Raw genomic sequence first — 22,023 nt, 5'->3', positions numbered from 1 at the left:
TTGGGCTGGCCTGGATGAGGAGAAAATCCTTCTTGCTGGAGGGGTTTGGCTGTGGTGGCTTTGTCCCAAGTTGTCTGGGGATGACAGATTGATACCATTGTCTTGTGAGTGCTGAGAAGGGGCAGACAAAAGTGCTGCTTGTTCCTCTTTTCAATTCAGTTGTTCTTTGAATCTTCAGCATTCAGCACTTGGAGAGGAGCAAGAGTAGATGCAGAGATTAGGGGCTGGCTCCCAGATGAGCACAGGACCCACAGGCAGATGATATCACTGCCTACAACACACACCAGGCACTGCCACGCTTTGGAGCTGTGCTCCTCAGCATCACTGCTCCTCTTGTTTTGGAAAGGGCTGGAAAACTGTGATACAGCAGCAGGGAAATAGGGCTGGGAGGGCTGGAGGGGAGCAGGGATAGGCAGCCAAGGGCTGTACCCACCGAGGTGCTGGCTGAAGTTGATATGGAGACAGTTTGTACAACCCCAAACTATTCCCAGGGCTCCCATTGTTCCTGTTGTTTTCTCTCTTCTCTGGAAGTCCTTGTGACTCATGAGCTACAGCAAACAATTTTATGCTTGAAAAAGTGAAGGGCTGATAGCACTGGCTGGAAACAAGGAGGGAGCCCTGTGCCTGAGGCAGCCCCAGACTGCCCAGGCCCCAGTGTGGCTGGAGGAAAGGGATTATGGCTGGGGGGCTACAAGGGCCAGAGCTGCAAGGACTGCAGTCAGGGGGCAGGTTGTTGAGCCCAAATTTAGAGGCAGTCTATTACCTTGGTGCTAAAACCATTGCCATGTGCAGTGGCCCTGCTGCTGCCCATCCTGCAGAGCCAGGCTCAGGTGCTGTGTGCTTGCTGTAGAGGTCACCCTGCTGAGGTCCCGGGGGGGGACAGTGGCAGATTTGTGGGGTGGGAGGGAATGGATTCAAAATGAGATTGCAGATGCAGGTTATGACCAGTCCCTTCCTACCTCTCCTGTCCATAGTGAGCATGTTGCACTTGATTTTGAGCCATGGGCTTCATTTCTGTTGCAGTACTTCACAGGTGGGTGCTTTGGGAAGGCTTTTTGCCGAGGCTTTTCACGGATGTGGATGCTTTGGCACGTAAACAAAGTGATATCCCGTGCCAGGACTGGGAGCAGGGATGGAGCTTCTCCCTCTGCCCCAGGAGCAAGGCCTGAGAGCCCCAAGGTCAGAGGCAGGGGAAAACACAGAACAATCCCCACTGGCTCAGAAATCCTGGTGTGCAGGGCTCCAGCCTGCTGGAAGCCATCTGTGTGGGGCTGGTTTTCAGCCGGGCTGGTCTGCAGCAGGCGCCGGCAGCCGGCGGCCCCGGCTGGTGCTGAGACTAAGTGAAGCAGTGCTGGGCCAGGGGCTTGTGTGTTTGGACTGAAAGCCCAAACCAGATCCGGCCTTTGGCCCTCTCCCAGGAGCTGGTTTGGTAGGAGTGGGAAGCGAGGAGTGCAGGATCTGGCCGGGGCGGTGCGGAGCCCTGGCTGGGGCTGAGGATGGTTGGCAGGCTCAGGGCTGCAGTATCAGCGCTTGGAGAGCTGAGTCCTTGAGAGCCTAAAGTGGAGCTGAGTGGCGGTGAGATTGCTGAGCCTCTTGAGGAGAGGGGCTCCGGAGAGGGTCAGAGACCCTGGCAATCGATTCCAGCATTGCAGAGAAGGTGGTGGAGAGGCTCAGGCAGGAGCTGTCAGGTGTGGAGAGGCAGAGCAGGAGGAATGCTTCTGCCCAGTGGCTCAGCCTGGGAGTGGGATCCGAGAGTCAGCCTCGGAGTCGTTGCGGTTGGAAAAGGCTCTCAGGATCATTGGAGTCCAACACCTCCATGCTCACTAAGCCCTGTCCCCAGGTGCTATGGCCACACAGTTTTTGAACACCTCCAGACATGGTGACTCCACCACTGGCCCAGGCAGCCTGTGCCTGGACCTGACCACTCCTGCAGCAAAGAATTGGTTCCTAATCTCCAGCCTCATCAGGGGACCAAGAGGAAGGTTTTCTCCATGTGTCTTTCTGCTGCCTGGGGTCTGAGGCTGCAGAGCACACCGACTCTAAAGTCCCTCTGGCTTTGAAGTAGGAAGTAAAAACTCTTGGGCTTGTGCAATTCCATGTTCTATGGAGCTGGAGCACAGGTCTGGGGAGGGGCAGCTGAGGGAGCTGGGGTTGTTCAGCCTGGAGAAGAGGAGGCTGAGGGAAGATCTTCTGGCTTTACAACTCCCTGAAAGGAGGCTGGAGCCAGATGGGGGTTGGTCTGTTCAACCAAATAATGAGTGACAGGACAAGAGAAAGCAGCCCCAGGTTGCACCAGGGGAGCTTTAGGTCAGACATGAGGAACAATTTCTTCCCCAAAAGAGTTGTCCAGGCCTGGCCCAGGCGGCCCAGGGCAGTGGTGGAGTCCCCATCCCTGAAAGGATTTCGAAGCTGTGTGGATGTGGTGCTGAGGACCATGGGGTGGTGGTGCCCTGGCAGTGCTAAGTTGATGTCTGGACTTGAAGGTCTCTTCCAGCCAGCAGGGGTCTGTGATTCTTACTGCTGCTCTCCAGTGCTGGTGGTAGTGCAGGGCGATGCTGGCCCCGGGGGCATCGCTGCAAGCTGCCCAAGGCTCCTGAGCAAGCAGAGGCAATTAAGTGGGCAGCTCTGCTTGGCCTTCCCTGTGCCTGGCAGATCAGCAGGCAATAAACCAGACCCTGCTGCCAGGATGGGAGGGGAGGACAGAGCCTGGGCAGGGCTGTGGCAGGAGCAGCCTGGCTGTGGGGAACAATGCCAGCTCCTGCCACCAGGGAGAAACAGCAAACCCTCCTTTGGAGGGGAAATTGCTGCTTGTGTGGTGCCCTCCAGCTTTGTGCCTCTTGCCTGGTGCCCTCCAGCTTTGTGCCTCTTGCCTGGTGCCCTCCAGCTTTGTGCCTCTTGCCTGGTGCCCTCCAGCTTTGTGCCTCTTGCCTGGTGCCCATCTTTTTCTCCCCCCAGGCCCTCAGTTTGCCAGTGCCCAATTTATCCTTTATTTGATTGTCATAAATAATTCAGAGGAGTTGGAGTCGAATAATTGAGTCTTTTCCCAGCCCTAATCCCAGACAATTCAAAACAAAAAGACATTTAGATTACAATTTGTGCATATTAGCTGCTGGGAGGTTTCCAGACAACTGAGCTGCTTTCCTTTACAATTCCTGGGCCCTTCTGTTGTTCCTCAAGTTTCTGCTTTAATGGTTAATAATGATCTGAGCATCTCCATGAGGAGGCAGAGGCGCAGCCCTGCTGATGCCTGTGCAGGGGTGAGGGCTCTGTTTTCCGACAAGATTTACACAGATGCAGTGGTGGGACTGCAAATCCAGCCAGGATGTGTCTCTTCACCTCTGGGCAGACAGACATGATCCTGCTTGCTTGGCTGAACATGAGGACTTCAGCTCCTGCACCGATGGGAGCTGAGGAGCTGGGGGGGGCGGTTAGGGGAAGGCAAACAGCCGGCTGGGATCCACACTGTGCAGAGAGGAGAAACTGCACCGAGGGCTGGGCCTGGGGGTGTGTTTCCCAGCACGGAGGCTGAGGTACACATGGCTCTTAGCCATGGGGGCTGGCATCTGCTGAGGGTGCTAGGAAGCCTTGGTGAGGCTGGTGCTGCTGGCTCAGAGTGGTGGTGAGCGGTGTGGGGTGCGCAGCCAGCTGCCCCGGGAGGTTGCTGGGCACCTGGGCTGCTGAAGCCCCGAGGCCAGCAAAGAGCCCAGAGCACTGGAGGAATTGCCTAAGTAATAGCTGTCAGCACTGCCAAACTGCTTGGCTTCTGACACCAGGAGCTGCTTTGTTTCCTATTCGTGGATGGCAGCCCTGGGGGCTTCCCAGCAGTGCTGCCAGCTCCTCAGTGTGGCTGCTGCATGTTGTCATGCAGGCTCCTTCCTCTTGCTCCTCATCAGCAGGAGGAAGGTGATGGGCCATGAATCTTGAGGGCAAGGGTCTCCAGAGCAGAATTCTCTGTGGCAGATCTGCAGATGCAGTGGTGCAGAGGTGCTGCAACACCCTGGCACCGGGCACTGCCCTCCACCAGGTGCCAGGGAGCATCTTGTCTGCCAGAGCAGGGCGGCCCAAGCCGGGGAGGCTCCTGGGGGTTCGCAGCATCCGCCTTGGAGGTGGGCACCACTCTTTGTGGCAGAGATGCCATTTGCCTTAGCTGGGACCCTGGCTGGGCAGAGGTGTGGAGAACACAATGCAAAGGATGAGCTGCAGTGGGGTTACTTTGGTTGCTTTGCTCCACAGCCAGATGGCTGTGGCAGGACAGTAGCCCTTCTCACCTGGCCCTTCTCATGTTTGCTGAATATTCCTCTACATGTTTTCCTTTCCTTTTCAGTTTCTCACACTGTCAGCACAGTGAAAGGTTAGTGTGGCACCCACACCCATGGCTTTGTAGCAAGTGGAGGCTTAGAGGGACCTGATCTTTCTCAAACCAAGCCTAATCCTGACTGTAATGTGTAGGCTGTTAATGATGCTTGTTGAAGGATGGGCTGAGCCAGCTCAAATCAGGTTTATATAGCTTGGTCAAGAAGGTCTTCAAGCAGAGGCATCAGGAGGGAGGTCCCAGCAGAGGAAAGGTTGTTTATGTATTTTGTTGGACTCTAATTGGGTTAGCAGCTGAGACTCTCAGGATTAAGCAAACTGACCTAAATACTTCTCTCAGTGGGCTTAGTTAATGCCTTGTTTCCTGCATCTCAGCTGCTTGGCTCCTCAGATACTCCCCAAAGAGTGCTGTCTTGGTATCCACACTGTCAAACCACCTTGTTGTGGTTCCGACAGAGCAATGCTCCTTTGGAGGACAGACTCCAGGAGCAGATTAAAGAGGGTCTGAGGAAAGCACCTGATCCATGCCAGCCCCGTGCCAGTGCTGCCAGGCTGGAGCAGGCAGAGCAGGGTGGTGTCCAGGCTGGCACTGCCCATTCTGGCTGCAGCTAATAGCAGATGGCAGAGGAGAACTCATCCATTCCCAGTGACAAGGCATTCATAGAATCAAAAAGGTTAGAAAAGACCTCAAAGATCATCAAGTCCAACCTGTCACCACAGACCTCATGACTACTAAACCATGGCTCCAAGTGCCACATCCAATCCCCTCTTGGACACCTCCAGGGACGGTGACTCCACCACCTCCCTGGGCAGCACATTCCAGTGGCTAACAAGTCTCTCTGGGAAGAACTTTCTCCTCACCTCAAGCATTCTCCTGCTGCAAGAGGCAGGATTGCTTCAGTCAGTGCTGGGGTTTTGTGGAATGAGCTTTTCATCATGGTGTGTGGAGAGAAAACCCTGCAGGGCCAGAAGTGAGGCAGAGAATGAGCTGGAGGCTTGTCACTGAGGGGGTCCAGGGTCCATCTCTTTATTAAGCCAGGAAATTGTGTATTGGCACCTGGATCAGCACTTAGGCAGGTACCCTCTAGCTTCAGCTGGCTTTATTCTGTCTTCTGACCCCTGATGTGCAAACATCCCTGGGGCAGTCGAGCCCTGATGGATACCTTTGGCTGTCCCCTTGTGGGGCAGCGAGGTGATGCGGTGGGGACATGAAGGTGGTCAGGGCAATGAGGTAGCTCTGTGTTCCCCAGAGCTTCATTCATGCCAAGAACATTGCTTCCCCCAGTAAGGCTGGATGTGGAGAAGCCTCTTTGCTGTGCATTCCTTAGCATTTGGAGCAGCTACTGCTGTTAAGCTCCTGATCCCCTAAGAAAAAGCAGCCTCTCATTTCTTTAGTATTCAGTTTTGGTCCATGTCTTGGCCAGGCTTGCACCCTGGGGCTGGATTTCCCCCTGCCTGGTGTGAGGGACCTTGGACTCTTGCCACCACCTGGCCAGGCAGGGGGGTCCCTGCTTGTGCACCTCCCCAGAGTCTCATCCTGGAGGTGACAAGGTGGCACGCCGAAGCGGTGCTGCTGGGGACGCAGGCACTCTTGCACTGTCCCCGGGGACGTGTGCCCAGCCTGTGCCCGAGCCCTCACCCTGCCTGCTTTGTGTCCTGGGGCAGGTTTTCCGTACGGATCTGATAACAGCCATGAAGATCCCCGACTCCTTCCAGCTGAGCCCTGATGAGTACTACATCCTGGCTGATCCCTGGAGGCAGGAGTGGGAGAAGGGTGTCCAGGTGCCAGCGAGCGCCGAGGCCATCCCAGAGCCCGTGGTCAGGTAAGAGAGTGGGGTCCCATCTGCAGGGCTGCCTGCACCTGGTCTCCTCATGGGGGTCCCTTTTGCAGGGTCCCCTTCGATGGGTGTTCTCCATGTGGTCTTCTCTGCCTCGGAAGGGTGCCCACCGTCACAGGGGGTGTTACATGGCGGTGCGTGAGGGCCTCCTGCTGCCACGGGCACTCCCTCTCTGAAGGCAGCAGTGAGGATCTGTGCCAGGTGGACCAGCTCCTCCTTTGCTCTTGGTCAGGGAATTTTAGCAAGACCTGCTAAAGGGAGGATGAGATAGTGCCTGCAGGAGAGCCCCCAGCAGAGCAGCCCCTGCCTGGCTGGCTGGTGCTGCTCCATCCAGAGAGCTGTGGCTGTGCCGCTGCCGTCTCGCGGCAGGGTGCCGAAGCTGCCCCCGGCCTTAAAGACTTCCCATGTGAGCTGCTGGGGCCTGTTGGGAACATGCTGGCTGCAGACAAGCATCCCACAGGCCTGCTGGAGGTGATGGCTGTCTGCCTGGGTTGGCATCTCATTAGCTGGAGTTTAAAAGGGGCACCTCAGCAGCTGCTGGGGAAGAGCAGGGGGAGCTGCTCGCTGTGCTGGGCATTGTCCCAGAGACAGGGCTGAGGGTGCAAGGGAGGGCTGGTGCTGCTGGGGGGAATGGGGTAGTTTGGGAAGAGACCTGAGAAACTCTTAGGGTTGGACCTGAAGACTCCCAGGACTGGACTCAAAAACTTGCTGGGTCAGACCTCAGACCTTGCTGGAGCTTTGCAGCTCTCTGCTGCTCACTCCACGCTGCGTGACTCCAAGCACTCATCCTGGGCCAGCATGGTGCTGTGGGCTTTGGGGGAGTCGTGTTTTGCTGGGGGATTTGGGCAGCGTGAGGAGGCTGGTGGAGGCTGGAGGAGGCTCTGCTTGTCCCACAGCAAGAGCAGCTGCTGCAGCTGCCGACCCCACTGCTGAAGTGAACTTTTGTGTACACTCCCTTCCTCCCCCGGGGAAAGGGAGAAAGCAATGAAACTTGTAGTGAGTCTGAGCACATCAAAGGGGAGCTGTGAAGGGGGCTGCTGGGTTGATGTAATCCTTGGGGAAAAACCACAACACACACAGAAAGAGAGGCAAACCCCAGCCCTGTGTGTGGAATAGCTTTCTTTAGGTGTCTTTGATAGCTACTCACAGGCTGGACTCTGAGCACTCTGCTCCCAGCTGAGGGCTCCTTCTGATGCTGTTTCCAGCCCAGAAGTGATGTCTTGGTGCTGCCCAGGCTGGCAGTGCCTGTGGAGAGCCAGCCTGCCAGGTGGGGTGCCTGTGGCATCTGCTGCCTGTCCCTCAAGTCAGGTTTTGCATCCCAGAGCTCGGAGCTGTGGGTTGCAGATGAGCCTCTCTGCTTCTCTCCAAGCCTTTGTTTGTTGGTGTTGCCCAGGGCAGCTCTGGCTGTGCAATGTGTGCCCATGTAGGGACACTCCTGAAGTGATGCCTGGTACAGGTTGTCCCCTGGGTGTCCCCATCCCACCTTGCCCTACCCCAACCCCAGCTCTTTCTCAGTATCTTCTGCGTTGGAGGTGTCTCAGAGCTGCAGAGATGTGGTGCTGAGGGCCACAGGTTAGCACCAACCTTGCAGGGTCAGGTCTGGTTTAGACTGGGTGGCCCTAAAGGGCTTTTCCAAGTGGAGGGTTTCTGTGATGCTCTGTTTTGGGCTGCCCTTGTGTCTCCCCTCAGTACTCTCTGCTCTAGGCTGAGGTCAAAGGGTATGGTTCTGTGGCTGGAAAAGAGGCTGGATGAAGCTCAGGAGATGGTCCTCCATAAAGAGCTGTGACAGACCCCAGGGCTATTGACAGTGTTGTAGTTTGGATGCTGTTGTAACCTGAGGCATAGTGGTGCTGGCTTTGTAGTAAAGGAGTTGCTCAGTTAAGACAGCAAGGAGAAAGGAGCTGGGGGGTTGCTGTGGTTACTGCACCAGACACAGACACCAGGCTGTCCCTCGGAGAGGCAGCAGCACTGGCACCGACCTCCCCTGCCCAAACAGCTCCTGCTGCTCCACCACCACTCCTGCACCCAGCCCAGAGCCAGGGGCAAGACCCTCAGCAGCCAAGACAGCACCCAGAGGAGCTCAGCCCCAGCCAGCACCCGTGGAGGGGATTGAAGCAGTCAGCAATGTTGGCCCTAACAACCGGGGGGCCACCAGGCCCCCCGGCCTTTGGAGTCACCACCACCATCACCCAGTGTGCAGCAGGGGCACTCACCAGGGACGAGAGGAGGATCCTCAGCCCAGATGGGCTCAGCTTAGGGCTGCTGCCCTTCCTGGGGGGATTAAATAGGGGAGTGGGTGGGGAGGGCCAAGTGGCCACAGCTGGGGTGGGAGGAGACTCCAGCAGAGCCCAGGTGCTGTGGGTTTGAGGGGAAAAGGGGGAAATGGGGTGGGTGGGGTGGCAAAGGGGCAGAGTGTGAAACCAGTGTTGTTGAGAAAGAATGGGAATGAAAATAACATTCAAATATGAATTACTGAGCTGTAGGGATTGCTTGGTGCTTAACATGGCTAGCTTCAGGGTGTTCCACTCCTGCATAGGAGAGAATTTACTGACAAACCCAAGCATGATTTTGATAGGCCAATATTGAGTTCAATAAATACCGCCCCCCCAGCTTCTGCTAAGGTAATTATATAGCTATCAGTAAACTATCTCAGCCCAGAGGGGTTTGGGGGCTTGTTTTCCTGCCCATCTGTGTGTGGGGGAGGGCAGGCTGTGTGCAGCCAGGACACTGCTGGGCTGAAGAGGAGCCAGTGGGTTTAGGGAGCATAGTTGAACTCTCTTACAGCTGAACAGGAACAGTCCATGCCACAAGGAACCCTGTGGCCTCTCCTGTGTGAGTGTGGAGACAATCTGAGTATGAGATGGAAACCCTTTGTTCTCCAGGCACAAGTGCAGGAGTTACAAGGAACAGTGAAGAGAGAGTTCTTCCAGGGGAGAGCTGCACTGCTCTACCATGAGTGGTTCTCTGGTCCTAGTACATGGGCATCAGATCCAAATTTGAGTAGGGGAAGGTCTCAAGAGCTGACTGTATTGGAGGCTGAAGCAAGCATCACTGGGAAGGAGTGTGAGCAGCAGCCCTGTGGAATCACAGCATCATTAAGGCTGGAAAAGACCTTTTGTGCCATTGACTCCATTGGCTGGATTTATAAGAGGCCAGGCCCGCTGGCAACAGATGGGAATAGGCTGTCCCACAGGGGGGGAAAGGGCTTTAGGAGGGGAGCTGGCAGGGCTCATTGACAGGGCTTTAAACTGGACTTGAAAGGGGAAGGGGACAGGGGACAGAACCAGTCTCTGCAGACAGGAGGCTGAGGGTGGTGAGCCAGAGTCAGGGGAGAAGTCAGCAGCCCAGCTGCAGTGCAGGCAGACCAATGCTCTCCTGCCTGTGCCCTGCAGAGCCCCCAGCCCATGCTGCATGCCCATGCTCTGTGTCTGTCCACACAGGTTGTTTATAGATGACTGATGTGTTCCAGTGGGCTTCTCATGTTCAGAGCAGATCATGGGAGGCAGCTTCTGATCCTCTGAAATCTGACCCTCAGACCCTTCATAGTGGCTCTGTCATTCAGGGCTGATCCCAGGTGGATTTCTGGTGCTCCTCTGGGCTGTGGCATGCACTGCTCACCCCAGCCCGTTCCTTCCAGTGCTGCTTACCCATGTGTGGTGGGCTGAAGTTTCCCCCAGCGTTAACTTTCAGCCAGACCAGCTCAGTTAGAAGCAAACGAAGCTGTCTGTGCCAGCACCAAGAGCACTCTGCAAGGGGGTGCAGTGAATGTGTACAAAATGTGCAGGATTACAGTATTAGACAGATATTTACAGCTAGCAGACAGCAGAGAAACCCCCCTGGTCACAAAGACCGAGGAAGCTGCTCCACTGCCCCCCTCAGACCCCCTGTACCAGGGAGAGAAGCTGAGAGAGCAGCAGTGGGTTAGGCTTAGCTCAAGGTCAGCCAGAAGCGTCGTCTTCTCCTGGGCAAAGCAGAACAGCCAAGATCAGAGGTGAGGAAGTGGAGAACTGTTGGGGTACAGCTCCTCTTTTCCCAGACATCCATCCAGTGCATTTGTTTAGAATAACCTTTTGTTTTCCTTTTCACACCCAATAGTGATCTCTAGATTTTTCTACTCTCTGGTTCTGCAGCTAGATTCTAAAGGCTTAGCCTGAAACTGCCACACCGTGGCCTTGGCTGCCTGGGGGAGCTTCCTGCTCTGCTTGCTCCTGCACCTCACCTGCCTGACCCCTGCCTCTGCTGGCAGCACAGCAAGCACGGCCTGGAGGATTTGTCCCCCTCCTGAAGCCTGCTGAGGCTGTGCTGCCTCGGCTGGCACCGTGTGTGAGTGCAAGGAGGAGCTGATGGTTCCACCTGGTTTGTGGCCACGATGCACGTCCCAGGGGCACAAGCTGCCACACTGCCAGATTTTGTTTTGATCAAGCCAGCATCTCTCCACATGCCCAGCAGAAGGCACAGCAGAGATGAGTGTCCCTCCTGCTGAGCAGTTCTCCCTCTGATAGCTTCCCTGTCAGTGTTTCCCCTCCTGGGTCAGTGATGGGAGTCAGGAGAGCAGCGGTGGCAGTGCCAGGCACCGGTGGGGGCCGATGAGGACTGCGGTCCCCTGCCCAGCTGCGGTGTCAGCCCAGTGCCCCTTCAGCGTGCCCTCCTCTGCAGAACTGTCAGGGTTTTCACAGCACATGACTGTATTTCATCTGCCTAGAGAGAGCAGCCTCAAAAGGCTTCACAGCTCCCCTCCCCACTGTAATTGTTGCAGTTAGCCCCCGTCTCCATGACCTGAGCTGCTGCTTTTGCCCCCCCTGCAGCTGCTGCCCCGTGGGCTCTGCACCAGGGGCTCCCTTTGCTTCCCAGTTTGCCTTTTCCCTTACCCTGAACAAACGATTCCACTCAAGCCCCACGGATCCCGCTGGGCTATGGGTGGATAGTGGATCCTGTGTCAGATATGGACAGTCTGGATTCCTTGCCCTGCTGAAACGAAAATCCTGGCACTGCTTTTTTTGGTGGCTTGGGAAATGTGGAGCCCTGCAGGGGCTGCTCCTCCTCTGCTTTCCCCGGTCCGACAGAGTATCCCGGGGCAGGATGCCCCTGGTGATCCAGTCCTGAGATTGTCACTGCTGACAGCCATTTCCATGTGAAATTCCTGGGGGAGGGAGAAGCCCCTGGCAGCTGGAGAGCGGGCCAGCACTGCCTGCACAACCATCTTCAGCCCATGAGCCTGCTCCCAGGGCTCTGGCTCCCGGGCTGGGTGAGCAGATTGGCCACGCAGGGCACGGGGACGGACCTCAGCCTCCAGAGGTGCCTGGCGCGGAGCTGCCGCCTGGGCGCCCGGGAGCCAGCCGGGGCTGCCCGCGCCCCGCCTCGGGGCTGCTCTGCCCCCCAGGATGAGCATTGGGTCTTTTGCCTGAAACGTGTTGTGTCTGCAGCTCTGAAATGGCAAAAGCTGGGGGAGAGAAGGGAAGAGCTGTCTTTTAAGGAATGCTTTCCCCAGAAAGCAGCAGTCTCGGGGTGCCTCCACGGAGAGCCACCTTAAGCCCCGGGCCCCTTTCTGGGTTAGCAGAAACGCAGTGCAGTGCCGAGGAGAGGGGCAGGGGCGAGGGGCACAGCCCCTGCCTCCCGGGACAGCCAGGCAGGGGCGCTGCTGGTGGCCACCCTGCTGCTGCTGGTGGCCCCCCGTGTGCCAGGGCTGTCGGGCAGTGCAGGATCAGCCCTGTGCTCTCCAGTCACGCCTGGCTCGGGGCTGCTGGGAAGGGTCGTGCCCCCTGCGCTGGTGTGCCGGGGAGCTGCCCAAGCGTGTGAGGAGAGCTGCCTGCAGGTAGTGAGGACAGCACCCTCTGGCTGCATGGCTGCAGGTCACCCACCCTGGGATGTGGGTGGTGCTGACACCACCTCTGCTGGAGCCTGCAGCTGAAGCGTGTCCCTGCAGAAGTGAGCTCCCTGCTGTGTGAGCCCCACAGTTGCTTTACAAATGGGTAAACTGAGGCATGGAGATGGCTGCCATGAGTCAGTGTTGGAACCAGGTGTGAGGTTGCAGTTGGGTGTGGGGTGCAGGTGGGTGCTGGAGGCAGTGCTGGACCATCTCAGCATGTCTTGAGTTGGAGCTTTGCAGCATCAAGGCTGGAGGTTCCTCAGCTGTTGAAATGGAACAGGGAAGCTTTAGACAGCATCAGAGAATTGTTTGGATTGGAAGAGACCTTAGAGACCATCAAGTCCAACCATGGCCCTCAGCACCACATCTGCAAAGCTTTTCGATCCCTTCAGGAGTGGTGACCCCCTCACTGTCCTGGGCAGCCTGGTCCAGGGTTTGATAACCCTTTTGGGGAAGAAACTTTTCCTAATGTCCAACCTAAGCCTCCCCTGGCTCAACTTGAGGCTGTTCTCTTTTGCCCTGTTGCTTGTTTCTTGGAAGCAGAGCCTGACCCCCTGTTCCAGCCTGCTCTCAGGGAGCTGTAGAGAGCAGTGAGGTCTGCCCTCAGCCTCCTTCCCAGCATGAGCTTTATCTTCCCAGACACAGCCTGGCAGACCCGAGGGAGAGCTGGCCTGGCTGCTGTGCTGTGGGTGCTTGCAGGGGGCTGTGAGGCCCTTCTGGCAGAGGGGCTGTGCGGGGACTTGCCCTGGGCTCATCCCTGCCCCCAGGGATGGTGCTGGGGCCATGCACAGGAGCATCCCTCCGTGGGGCAGCGCTCCCCCCGTGGCATTCCTGCACCTCTGCAGGTTCTCACTCCTCCTTTCTTTCATGCTTTGCATGGCTCTTCCCTGGGCAGCACCTCGAGGTGGCTTTGGGTGCTGAGCCACATCAGAGAGCGCTGCAGCTCTGCTGCCTGTGAGGCAGGCAGCAGGAGGCCGAGCAGGAGGCTGCCTCTTGCTGGCAGCGTTCCCGGGGGCTCGTGGTGCTGTGGCTCTGCCCTCACCTCGCTGCTCTGGCCCTGTTTGAACAGCAAACAGAAACTGCTGTGCCAACAGGAGGGCACGGCCTGGGCCAGCACCAGCTGGGTTGTGTCCTGGGCTCCTCCTCCCCCTGGGCCCCTCCTGGCCCTTCCCCTCCGCAGGTAAGGCAGCTGCCTGCTGCACTGCTGGCCGCGTGTTGGGCTGGTGCAGGGCTGGCTGTGCCGGACTGAGCTGGGCAGCTGCTCAGAGCTCATCTCCTTCAAGCTGTGTTGCTCCTTACTGCCTCCAGTCCCGCAGGGAGTTGCTCCAGGAGGTCCAGCAGCTCTCAGAGAGTGCAGAGCTGTTGGCAGGGACAGTCGTGGTGTGGTTTTGCAATACCAGTGTCACAGCAAACAGGAGGACAGGAGGAGTGCAGACTGGGTCTGCTCTCAGGGAGCAGTGTAGAAGATGACAGAGACCTCTGGGGATCACCCAGTCCTACCCCTGCTCCAGCAGGGCACCCACAGCAGCCTGCCCAGCAGCACAATGCCCAGGGGGGGTTGGAAGCTCTGCAGAGAAGGAGACTCCACAGCCTCTCTGGGCAGCCTGCTCCAGGGCTCAGCACCCTCACACCAAAGAAGTTTTCCCTCCTGCTCAGGTGGCACCTCCTGGGTTCCAGTTTGTGCCCACTGCCCCTTGTCCTGTGCCTGGGCAGCACTGAGCAGGGTCTGGCCCCAGCCTCTTGCCCCCCAGCCTTTATGTCTTGCTGAGCATTGCTCAGCTCCCCTCTGGCGCTGCTCTTCTCCAGGCTCTCAGCCCCAGGGCCCTGGATCCTCTCCAGTAGTTCCTTGTCTGTGTTGAACTGGGAAGGTTCTGTGGTGTGGCCAATTAACTGATGCACCAGTCATGAATGTGGGTCTGGGGCATGCTCCTGCCCTGCTTCCCTTGGCTCACACCACCAGGGCCAGAGGCCAGGTTCAGGACACCCAGCACAGGGAGGGAGCAGTTCCAGCAAAGGTTCAATAATAACCCTGGGAGCACTCCAAGCCGTGGTGTGGAGCATGGCAGTGCCAGGGGGCTGTGGCCAGGCTGCCCAGCATGATCTGAATGTCCCAGCAGTACCCAGGGTGCAGCAGGAGCCCTGGCAGAGGCCCAGGCAGCATCCCCATGGCAGCACCACTCCTGGCCTGGGCAGGGCTGGCTGAGGCTTGGCTCCCAAGCTGAGCCCTGTGCCCAGCACCCCCTGTGCCCGGTCTGAGGCCAGGCTGCCTGTGCTGGCTGCCTGTTGACTCAGCAGCAGCCTCCCCTGGGCTTTGCTGCAGGAGGGGCAGGGAGGATATTCTGCAGCAGTTTGTGGAGCTTTAGGAACAGAGCTTTCTGCATTTTCTTTTCTCTTGTGTGGGTTTTTGCCTTCTCTCTGCCCTCCCTTGCAGCTCCTCCTGCAAGCTGGAGGGGGGGGACTGGCAGCTTGTGCAGAGAGCTGCTCCTGGGGTCAGTTGCCCCTGTTCTGTGCCTGCCTGCCCTTACTCCAGGCTGGGTGCTGGTGCACTTCAGAGGCACACAAATACTTCCTTTTCAACATCTGAGCCTCTGCTCTGACCAAAAGGAGCACAGATCCCAGCTGCCCAGCTCCCAGTGGTTAGATCACAGCCCCTGGGCTGGGGGAGTGCAGAGAGCTTGCATGTTCCCAAGCACCCCAGGGAGAGGCCTGGCCACAGCTAGGGTGAGGTGGTGGCCACTGCCACTGGCCCAGGACAGCAAGAGAGAATCCAGCCAGGTGACATCAGAGAGGGTCCCTCTGCAGCTCCACTGCTGGGAAAAGGTTCCCAGTTGGGTCTGCTCAGGCAGCTCTTGTCCCTGCAAGCACTGGGAAGAGAGGGCTGTGTGGTGCCAGTGTGGCAGGGGTTCATAGAGTCATGGACTCACAGAATGGTTTCCTTTGGAGGGAACCTTGCAAGCTCATCCAGTCCAGCCCTGCTGCAGTCAGCAGGGACAGCTGCACCTAGAGCAGGGTGCTCAGAGCCCCAGGCAGCCTGAGCTGCAGTGGTTTCACCATCTGCCACCTCCAGGCACCTACCATCCTCTGACCCCCTGGGTCAGTGTAAACCATTTCCTCCTTGTATTTAGTCAAAATCTCCCTCCTTTGATTTCAAACCACCACTCCTTGGCCTGTCACCAGGCTCTGCTGAATCTGCAGCTGTGTGCCAATCTCTTTGCATTGGCTCAGTGCCCCTCGTATGCCCTCAGAGCCTGGCAGTGGCTCAGTGCCCCCCATGTGCCCTCTGAAGTGCTCTCCAGGGGGATGGGAGGAGCAGGACAGCCCTGCAGCTGATGGGTTCCTCCTCTCCTATTGCTGGTTCCTTGGGAGAAGAGACCAAACCCCACCTGGCTCCAGCCTCCTCTCAGGGAGCTGTAGAGCACCAACAGGTCTCCCCTCAGCCTCTTATCTCTGGGCTGAGCAGCCCCAGTGTGCTCAGCTGCTCCTCAGGACAGTTGCTCTCTGGACCCTTCCCTGGCTTCATTGCTCTTCTCTGGACCTGCTCCAGCACCTCAATGTCCTTCTGGGAGTGAGGGGCCCAAAGGTGACCCAGCACTAGAGGTGCAGCCCCAGCAGTGCTGAGTAGAGGGGAGCAGTCCTGGTGCTGCTGGCCGCACCGCTGCTGGCCGGGGCAGACCCTCTCTGGCGGCCCAGATGCACCGGGACCAGGTGCCAGAGGCAGAGGGATCCCTGCTGGATCTCTGGGATCTGCAGGCTGCCTCCCAGGGCTCAGGGCCAGAGCTGCTCTCAGGTGCTGAGGGCTCAGCGCTGGAGCGGTGGCTCAGGCGTCAGAAGAGGCTGGGTGCTGCCCTGCCGCATCCCTCCGCCTCGCTTGCAGGGGTTGGTGTCGTGGGAGGAGGCCTGGATGGCACAGTGCTGACCATGGAGCAGGCATCTTTGGGGCTGCTCCTGGAGCTCTCTGATGCTCTGCTCTGTTAGCAGCAGGGCCGAGGGGGGGTTGGCCACTGCGTGATCTGCTGTGCCTCACCCGCAGCCCCCTCCCAGAGCCTGGCAGGGGCAAAGCTGCAGCCGTCACCCACAGCCTCTGTCTCTGCCCCTCCTTGGTAGGTGACACAGATCTGTGTGGAGCTGGTCCTGTTCCTGCAGTCAGACTGCAAACATTATCTGGCTGGGGGGGAGCTCCAGATGCTGTGAGGTCCCTGCCTGGGCTTCGCTCACACCAAGAGCCTTTTCCATCCTTTTCTATCCACAAACGTGCTCCAGTGCCCCTGGCTGCCCTGCTGGCAGTTCCAGTTGCTTCAGTGGAAATGAGCAGGGCACTCCTGAGCTGCTGCCTGGGGCTGGAGCAGGTGGGCATGAGACAGGAGTCCCTGAAAAGCCACCCTGTAGGTCAGCAGTGCTGGTCGTGGCTGCTGCCACTGCTGCTGTTCTGGCTGCCTGCAGGGAGCAGATGCTGCCTGAGCATCCTCTGCAGCTGCCCTGGGGTTGGGGGCCAGCATGGTCAGGAGAACATAAACTGAGCTCCCCAGGTCAGGAGAAATGAGGAACTACTGGAGAGAGTCCCACAGAGGTCACAAAGATGTTGAGGAGCCTGCAGCATCTCTGTGAGGCTGAGAGCCTGGAGAAGAGCAGCGCCAGAGGGGAGCTGAGCATTGCCCAGCAAGAGCTAAAGGGTCTGGGGCAAGAGGCTGGGGCCAGGCTCTGCTCAGTGCTGCCCAGGGACAGAACAAGGGGCCATGGGCACAAACTGGAACCCAGGAGGTGCCACCTGAGCAGGAGGGAAAACTTCTTTGTTGTGAGGGTGCTGAGCCCTGGAGCAGGCTGCCCAGAGAGGCTGTGGAGTCTTCTCCTCTGCAGAGCTTCCAACCCGCCCTGGCCATTGTGCTGCTGGGCAAGCTGCTGTGGGTGCCCTGCTGGAGCAGAGGGTTGGACTGGGTGAGCTCCAGAGGTCCCTTCCAACCTGCACTGTGCTGGGGTCCTGTGTTTTACTGGGATTTGGAGGCAGAAGATCAGCTCAGGCTGTGCCTCCTCCCAGCAGCAGGTCACAGCCCCCTCCTGTTGCCTTCAGAGCTGCTGCTGAGGCTGAATGGTTCAGCAGGGAAAGGGGAGCAGGAGCAGCATGGAGCTGCTGCACAGCATCCCAGTGATGTCTGCTGCTCTCAGCCCAGGCACTGGCTGTGTCTGGTCCCCAGCAGGGCAGCTGTGTGTGGTTGTTGCTGCAGGCAGCCCACCAGCAAAGGCTGCCTGGCCAGCGCTGCGCAGCTGTCTGTCCTGCAGCTGTGTCTCCTGCTGCACAGGAGCTGCACAGGTGCCCCCTGCGAAGTGCCTGACCTCTGCTCCACCTTGGGAAGCTGCTCTGCCACCTCCCACCTGAGCTCTTCTTTACCAGGTCCCTTCTCTGGTCTGCATCAGAATGGCTCTCTGGGCACTGTGTTGAGGTTCAAATGATTCCTTTGTTGAGCTCAGTCCTGGTGAGACTGGGCTGGAACAGCGAGGTGAGGGAGGCAGGGGCCTCAGCACGCTGCTCCCTAGCTAGGCTGCTGGGCATGGGGCTCAGAAGGGAGTTGGCAGAGCTGTCTGCATTTGACAGGATGGCTGTTTAGTGCCTCCTGTTCACTTGTTTGCTTCTTTCTATCACATCAAAGGAGAGTGAATCACTTTCTCCTTAGAGGATTACATTATTCCAGAGGGCTGGAAGGACCCACTCTGGTGACAGGCTGTTGCTGGAGGGGAGCTGAGATGGAGAAGGGCAAAGAGCATTTTTCTCCTTGGCCCTGTTCATTGCAGCGTGGAGCAGCAGCTGCATTTCTGCACAACTTGCAGAAGCTGCCTGCACACATCTGGACCTGCCAGCAGCACAGAAGGGGCCTCCACGGCTTGTCCTTAGTGTTCTGCACAGGAAGGACACTGTCCTGGGAGCATTTCCAAGCCCAGAAGGGCCCTGGCATGGCCCTGAGCCAGAGGGTGTTTCCCATCTGAGGTGTGTGCCTTGGGCAGGCTGTGCTGGGGCTGTGTCCTGCAGAGCTGGGCAGGGTTGCATAGTGATCATTCCAGAGGCTTGGATCTCTGGAGCAACCTTCCAGCCCCTACCACTCTGTGATTCCTGATACTCATGGATAACTCTCTGAGTAGCTATGATTCAGCTGGGAAAACAGCAGCTAAAGGGATGGTGGCATGCAGCTGAGCCTCACTCTCTGGGCCAGAGGGTGCCAGGAGCCCTGACACATCCCAGGGTTCCTGATGCACCCTGGGGTCCTTGATGCAACCCAGGGGCCTTGACACATCCTACTGTCCCTGATGCATCCTGCATCCTCCTGATGCATATCCCATGCAGGAGGGATGGGATCTGCAGAGGGTCTGGCTGTGCAGACATGGGTGTGCAGGGATGGGTGTGCAGGGATGAGGTGCAGGGATGAGGTGCAGGGATGAGGTGCAGGGATGAGGTGCAGGGATGGGTGTGCAGGGATGGGTGTGCAGGGATGAAGTGCAGGGATGAGGTGCAGGGATGAAGTGCAGGGATGAAGTGCAGGGATGAAGTGCAGGGATGAAGTGCAGGGATGAGGTGCAGGGATGGGTGTGCAGGGATGAGGTGCAGGGATGAGGTGCAGGGATGAGGTGCAGGGATGAAGTGCAGGGATGAAGTGCAGGGATGAGGTGCAGGGATGGGTGTGCAGGGATGAGGTGCAGGGATGAGGTGCAGGGATGAAGTGCAGGGATGAAGTGCAGGGATGAAGTGCAGGGATGAGGTGCAGGGATGGGTGTGCAGGGATGAGGTGCAGGGATGAGGTGCAGGGATGAGGTGCAGGGATGAGGTGCAGGGATGAGGTGCAGGGGTGAAGTGCAGGGATGAGGTGCAGGGTTGAGGTGCAGGGTTGAGGTGCAGGGGTGAGGTGCAGGGATGAGGTGCAGGGATGAGGTGCAGGGATGAGGTGCAGGGATGGGTGTGCAGGGATGGGTGTGCAGGGATGAGGTGCAGGGATGAGGTGCAGGGATGAGGTGCAGGGGTGAAGTGCAGGGATGAGGTGCAGGGGTGAGGTGCAGGGATGAGGTGCAGGGTTGAGGTGCAGGGTTGAGGTGCAGGGGTGAGGTGCAGGGGTGAGGTGCAGGGGTGAGGTGCAGGGATGAGGTGCAGGGATGAGGTGCAGGGATGAAGTGCAGGGATGATGTGCAGGGATGAGGTGCAGGGATGAGGTGCAGGGATGAGGTGCAGGGATGAGGTGCAGGGATCAGGTGCAGGGATCAGGTGCAGGGATGAGGTGCAGGGATGAGGTGCAGGGATGAGGTGCAGGGATGAGGTGCAGGGATGAGGTGCAGCCTGCAGCCAGGCAGCACTGCTCATGACGTCACCGGGAGCCGCAGCCACTGGCTGTCAGTCCCGGGGGCAGGACGCTGCTGCAGGCAGGGTTAACTCCTTCCTGAGCCCCTCGAGTGCCACTGCGGTAGCAGTGAGGACCTCCTGGGGGCTGCAGTCGGGGGAGGCCTCTGGGCCATGGGTGCTGTCGGTCCAGCAGCTGAAGGAATCCTCCAGGGGCCACATCCAGCTTCCTTCTTCTGGAAGCAGCAGCAAGAAGCCAGGTGGCAGGCTCAGAGCTGAGCCAAGAGCTCTGCCTGGCAGATCCTGGGGCAGGATTGGGTTATGCCAGAGGGCGGTGCCAGCCCGGCCCTCGCCCGCGTGGCGGTGCTGCACACAGCTGCTGGCAGGAGCACGGCTGTGCAGGGAAGGGGCTGGGGTTACCTTTCCCACATCCACCTCAATTTGCTGGAAGTGTGCTCCTGACAGCCCCTGGTGTGAGGAGAACCTGGGAGTGGCACAAAGTGGTGTGGCAGACTGGGCCTCCGGACGGGGCAGGCACCACAGGTTCCCCTTCCCAGAGCCATCTCTGAGCCCTGGGCTGAGCCCTGCACCTGCAGCCACTTCTGTTATGCACTTAGGAATTGTTGTGGCTTTGCAGAGGCTGTTGCCACATCTGGAGGAGTCCTGGCTCCAGCAGCCAAGAAGGAAATGCTGCAGATTCTTTGCTGCAGAGCAGTCCCAGCAGTGCCAGCTGAAAATGGAGCTTGAATTCTTTGGAGGTTCTTGTTTGTTTTAAAACAAAAGGGTTTGGTGCCAGTCCAGACAGCATCACTGCTCTGCTCCCTGGCCATCTCCATCCTTCTCCCTGCTCCACCACACAGGAGGATGTGTTGGCAGGCACTGGGTACCACTGGTCCTTCCCTTGGAACCCAGGAGCTCTGGTTTCAGGTCTCCTGCCAGTGTTGTGGCAGCAGGGTGCTCACAGGGCTCTGATCTCTTGAGCACCCTACACTGGTGACCAGGGTGCTCCAGCTGTTACCTGCAGCATCTCCTGTGCACCAGGGGAGTGAAGGACACAGGCACCTGTTAGCACCAAGGCCTGGATCCTGGAGAAGCTCTTGGGCTCATCCGGCTGCTCCAGCCAGCTCGCAGGCAGGTCTGAACATCAGGCCACTTCATTTAATCCCTAACTTATTTTCTTGGCATTCCCTTTCTTCCTTGAGCTCAGCTTAGGAAGGGCAGGTTTGGGCTTCAGCCGTGGCAGTGGAGTGGGCAGGGCATGGTCGGCGAATGGCTCTGGGGTCACTGAAGGCCACAGAAAGTTCTCTGTGGGTTGCAGCTCTGCTGTGACCGTCCACCACCGTCCCTGAGTGGTGAGCCTGGAGCAGCCTGGGCTGCTCAGCTTCCAGCCCAGCCCAGCCTGTGATCCTTTGCCCTCATGCCACCGGTCTCTAACACCTTAAATCCTGTTTCGCCATCGAGGAGCGACGGTGCCTGCAAAACCTGCCAGCTGGAGGTCTCCTGAGGTTGGGCACCCTGGCTTTGTGGCCTGCTGGGCACTGTTGTGACAACCAGAAAATGCAAACCATGCCTTTAAGCTGTGCCCTCGAGTCCCTGGGAGCCTCAGAGGTCCCCTGTGAGCAGAGCTGGCTGCAGGAGCAGCAGCGCTGCTGCAGGTTGCTGGCAGAGTTCTCTTCCCATTGCCTGCCCTAAGCTGATTTATTTATGGATGCTGCACAAGACTAATTTAGGCTGGAGCTTAGGTAAGCAGGCCTGGCTGCAGCAGGCATTTTCAGAAGAGGTGCTGCCCAGGGTGGGTTGTTGGTGTCTGAAGGGGAGGGGAAGCTTGCAGGGGGATGCCTGCTGCCCTCAGCCACAGCAGTGTTCAGCCTGCAGAGATGATTCACCGTGGGAGTGTGCTGAGTGTCGTGTTACCACATCCTCTCCTCCAGGGAGTGATGAGATTCTCAAGAGTCTTGGGGTCCACTTACTCCTCTGCCTCAAGTGCCCTCCAGACCCACTCCCAGCCTAAGGGCCTCGGCTTTGTTGTGCTTCTCAGGCTGATCCCAGCTTCCAGCCCTTTGTTTAAAGGAGCCCTTGACTGATGGAGACCCTGGGACTTGTCGGTGCTCTGTCTCTGCCTGGCTGGGTGAACGGAGGAGCCAATGCTCCTGCAGCCCGGCAGCTCCTGCAGCAAGTGCTCCTGCAGCCCGGCAGCTGCTGCAGCGAGTGCTCCTGCAGCCCGGCAGACCCTGCAGCGAGTGCTCCTGCAGCCCGGCAGCTCCTGCAGCGAGTGCTCCTGCAGCGAGTGCTCCTGCAGCCCGGCAGCCCCTGCAGCGAGTGCTCCTGCAGCCCGGCAGCTCCTGCAGCGAGTGCTCCTGCAGCCCGGCAGCTCCTGCAGCGAGTGCTCCTGCAGCCCGGCAGCTCCTGCAGCGAGTGCTCCTGCAGCGAGTGCTCCTGCAGCCCGGCAGCTCCTGCAGCGAGTGCTCCTGCAGCCCGGCAGCTCCTGCAGCGAGTGCTCCTGCAGCGAGTGCTCCTGCAGCCCGGCAGCTCCTGCAGCGAGTGCTCCTGCAGCCCGGCAGCCGCTGCAGCGAGTGCTCCTGCAGCGAGTGCGCCTGCAGCCCGGCAGCTGCTGCAGCGAGTGCTCCTGCAGCCCGGCAGCTGCTGCAGCGAGTGCTCCTGCAGCCCGGCAGCTGCTGCAGCGAGTGCGCCTGCAG

At 58.5% G+C, this 22,023-nt stretch overlaps 1 protein-coding gene across 3 annotated transcripts in view; it reads left to right on the top strand.

Moving 5' to 3' along the window:
- The window catches only part of JADE2 (jade family PHD finger 2), a 75,403-nt gene that overhangs the window by 16,845 nt on the left and 36,535 nt on the right, over positions 1-22,023 (top strand). For all 3 annotated transcript variants that reach the window (XM_054168209.1, XM_054168210.1, XM_054168208.1), the window contains exon 4: positions 5,977-6,134. In XM_054168209.1, coding sequence (XP_054024184.1) covers positions 5,977-6,134 — 158 coding nt within the window. The remainder of the gene's footprint in view (positions 1-5,976; positions 6,135-22,023) is intronic.

The sequence above is a fragment of the Dryobates pubescens genome, chromosome 16 (assembly GCF_014839835.1).
Source record: "Dryobates pubescens isolate bDryPub1 chromosome 16, bDryPub1.pri, whole genome shotgun sequence".
Taxonomy (NCBI): Eukaryota; Metazoa; Chordata; class Aves; order Piciformes; family Picidae; genus Dryobates; species Dryobates pubescens.
Note: the sequence above shows the minus strand (reverse complement) of the source record. Positions and strands in the feature narration are given on the sequence as shown.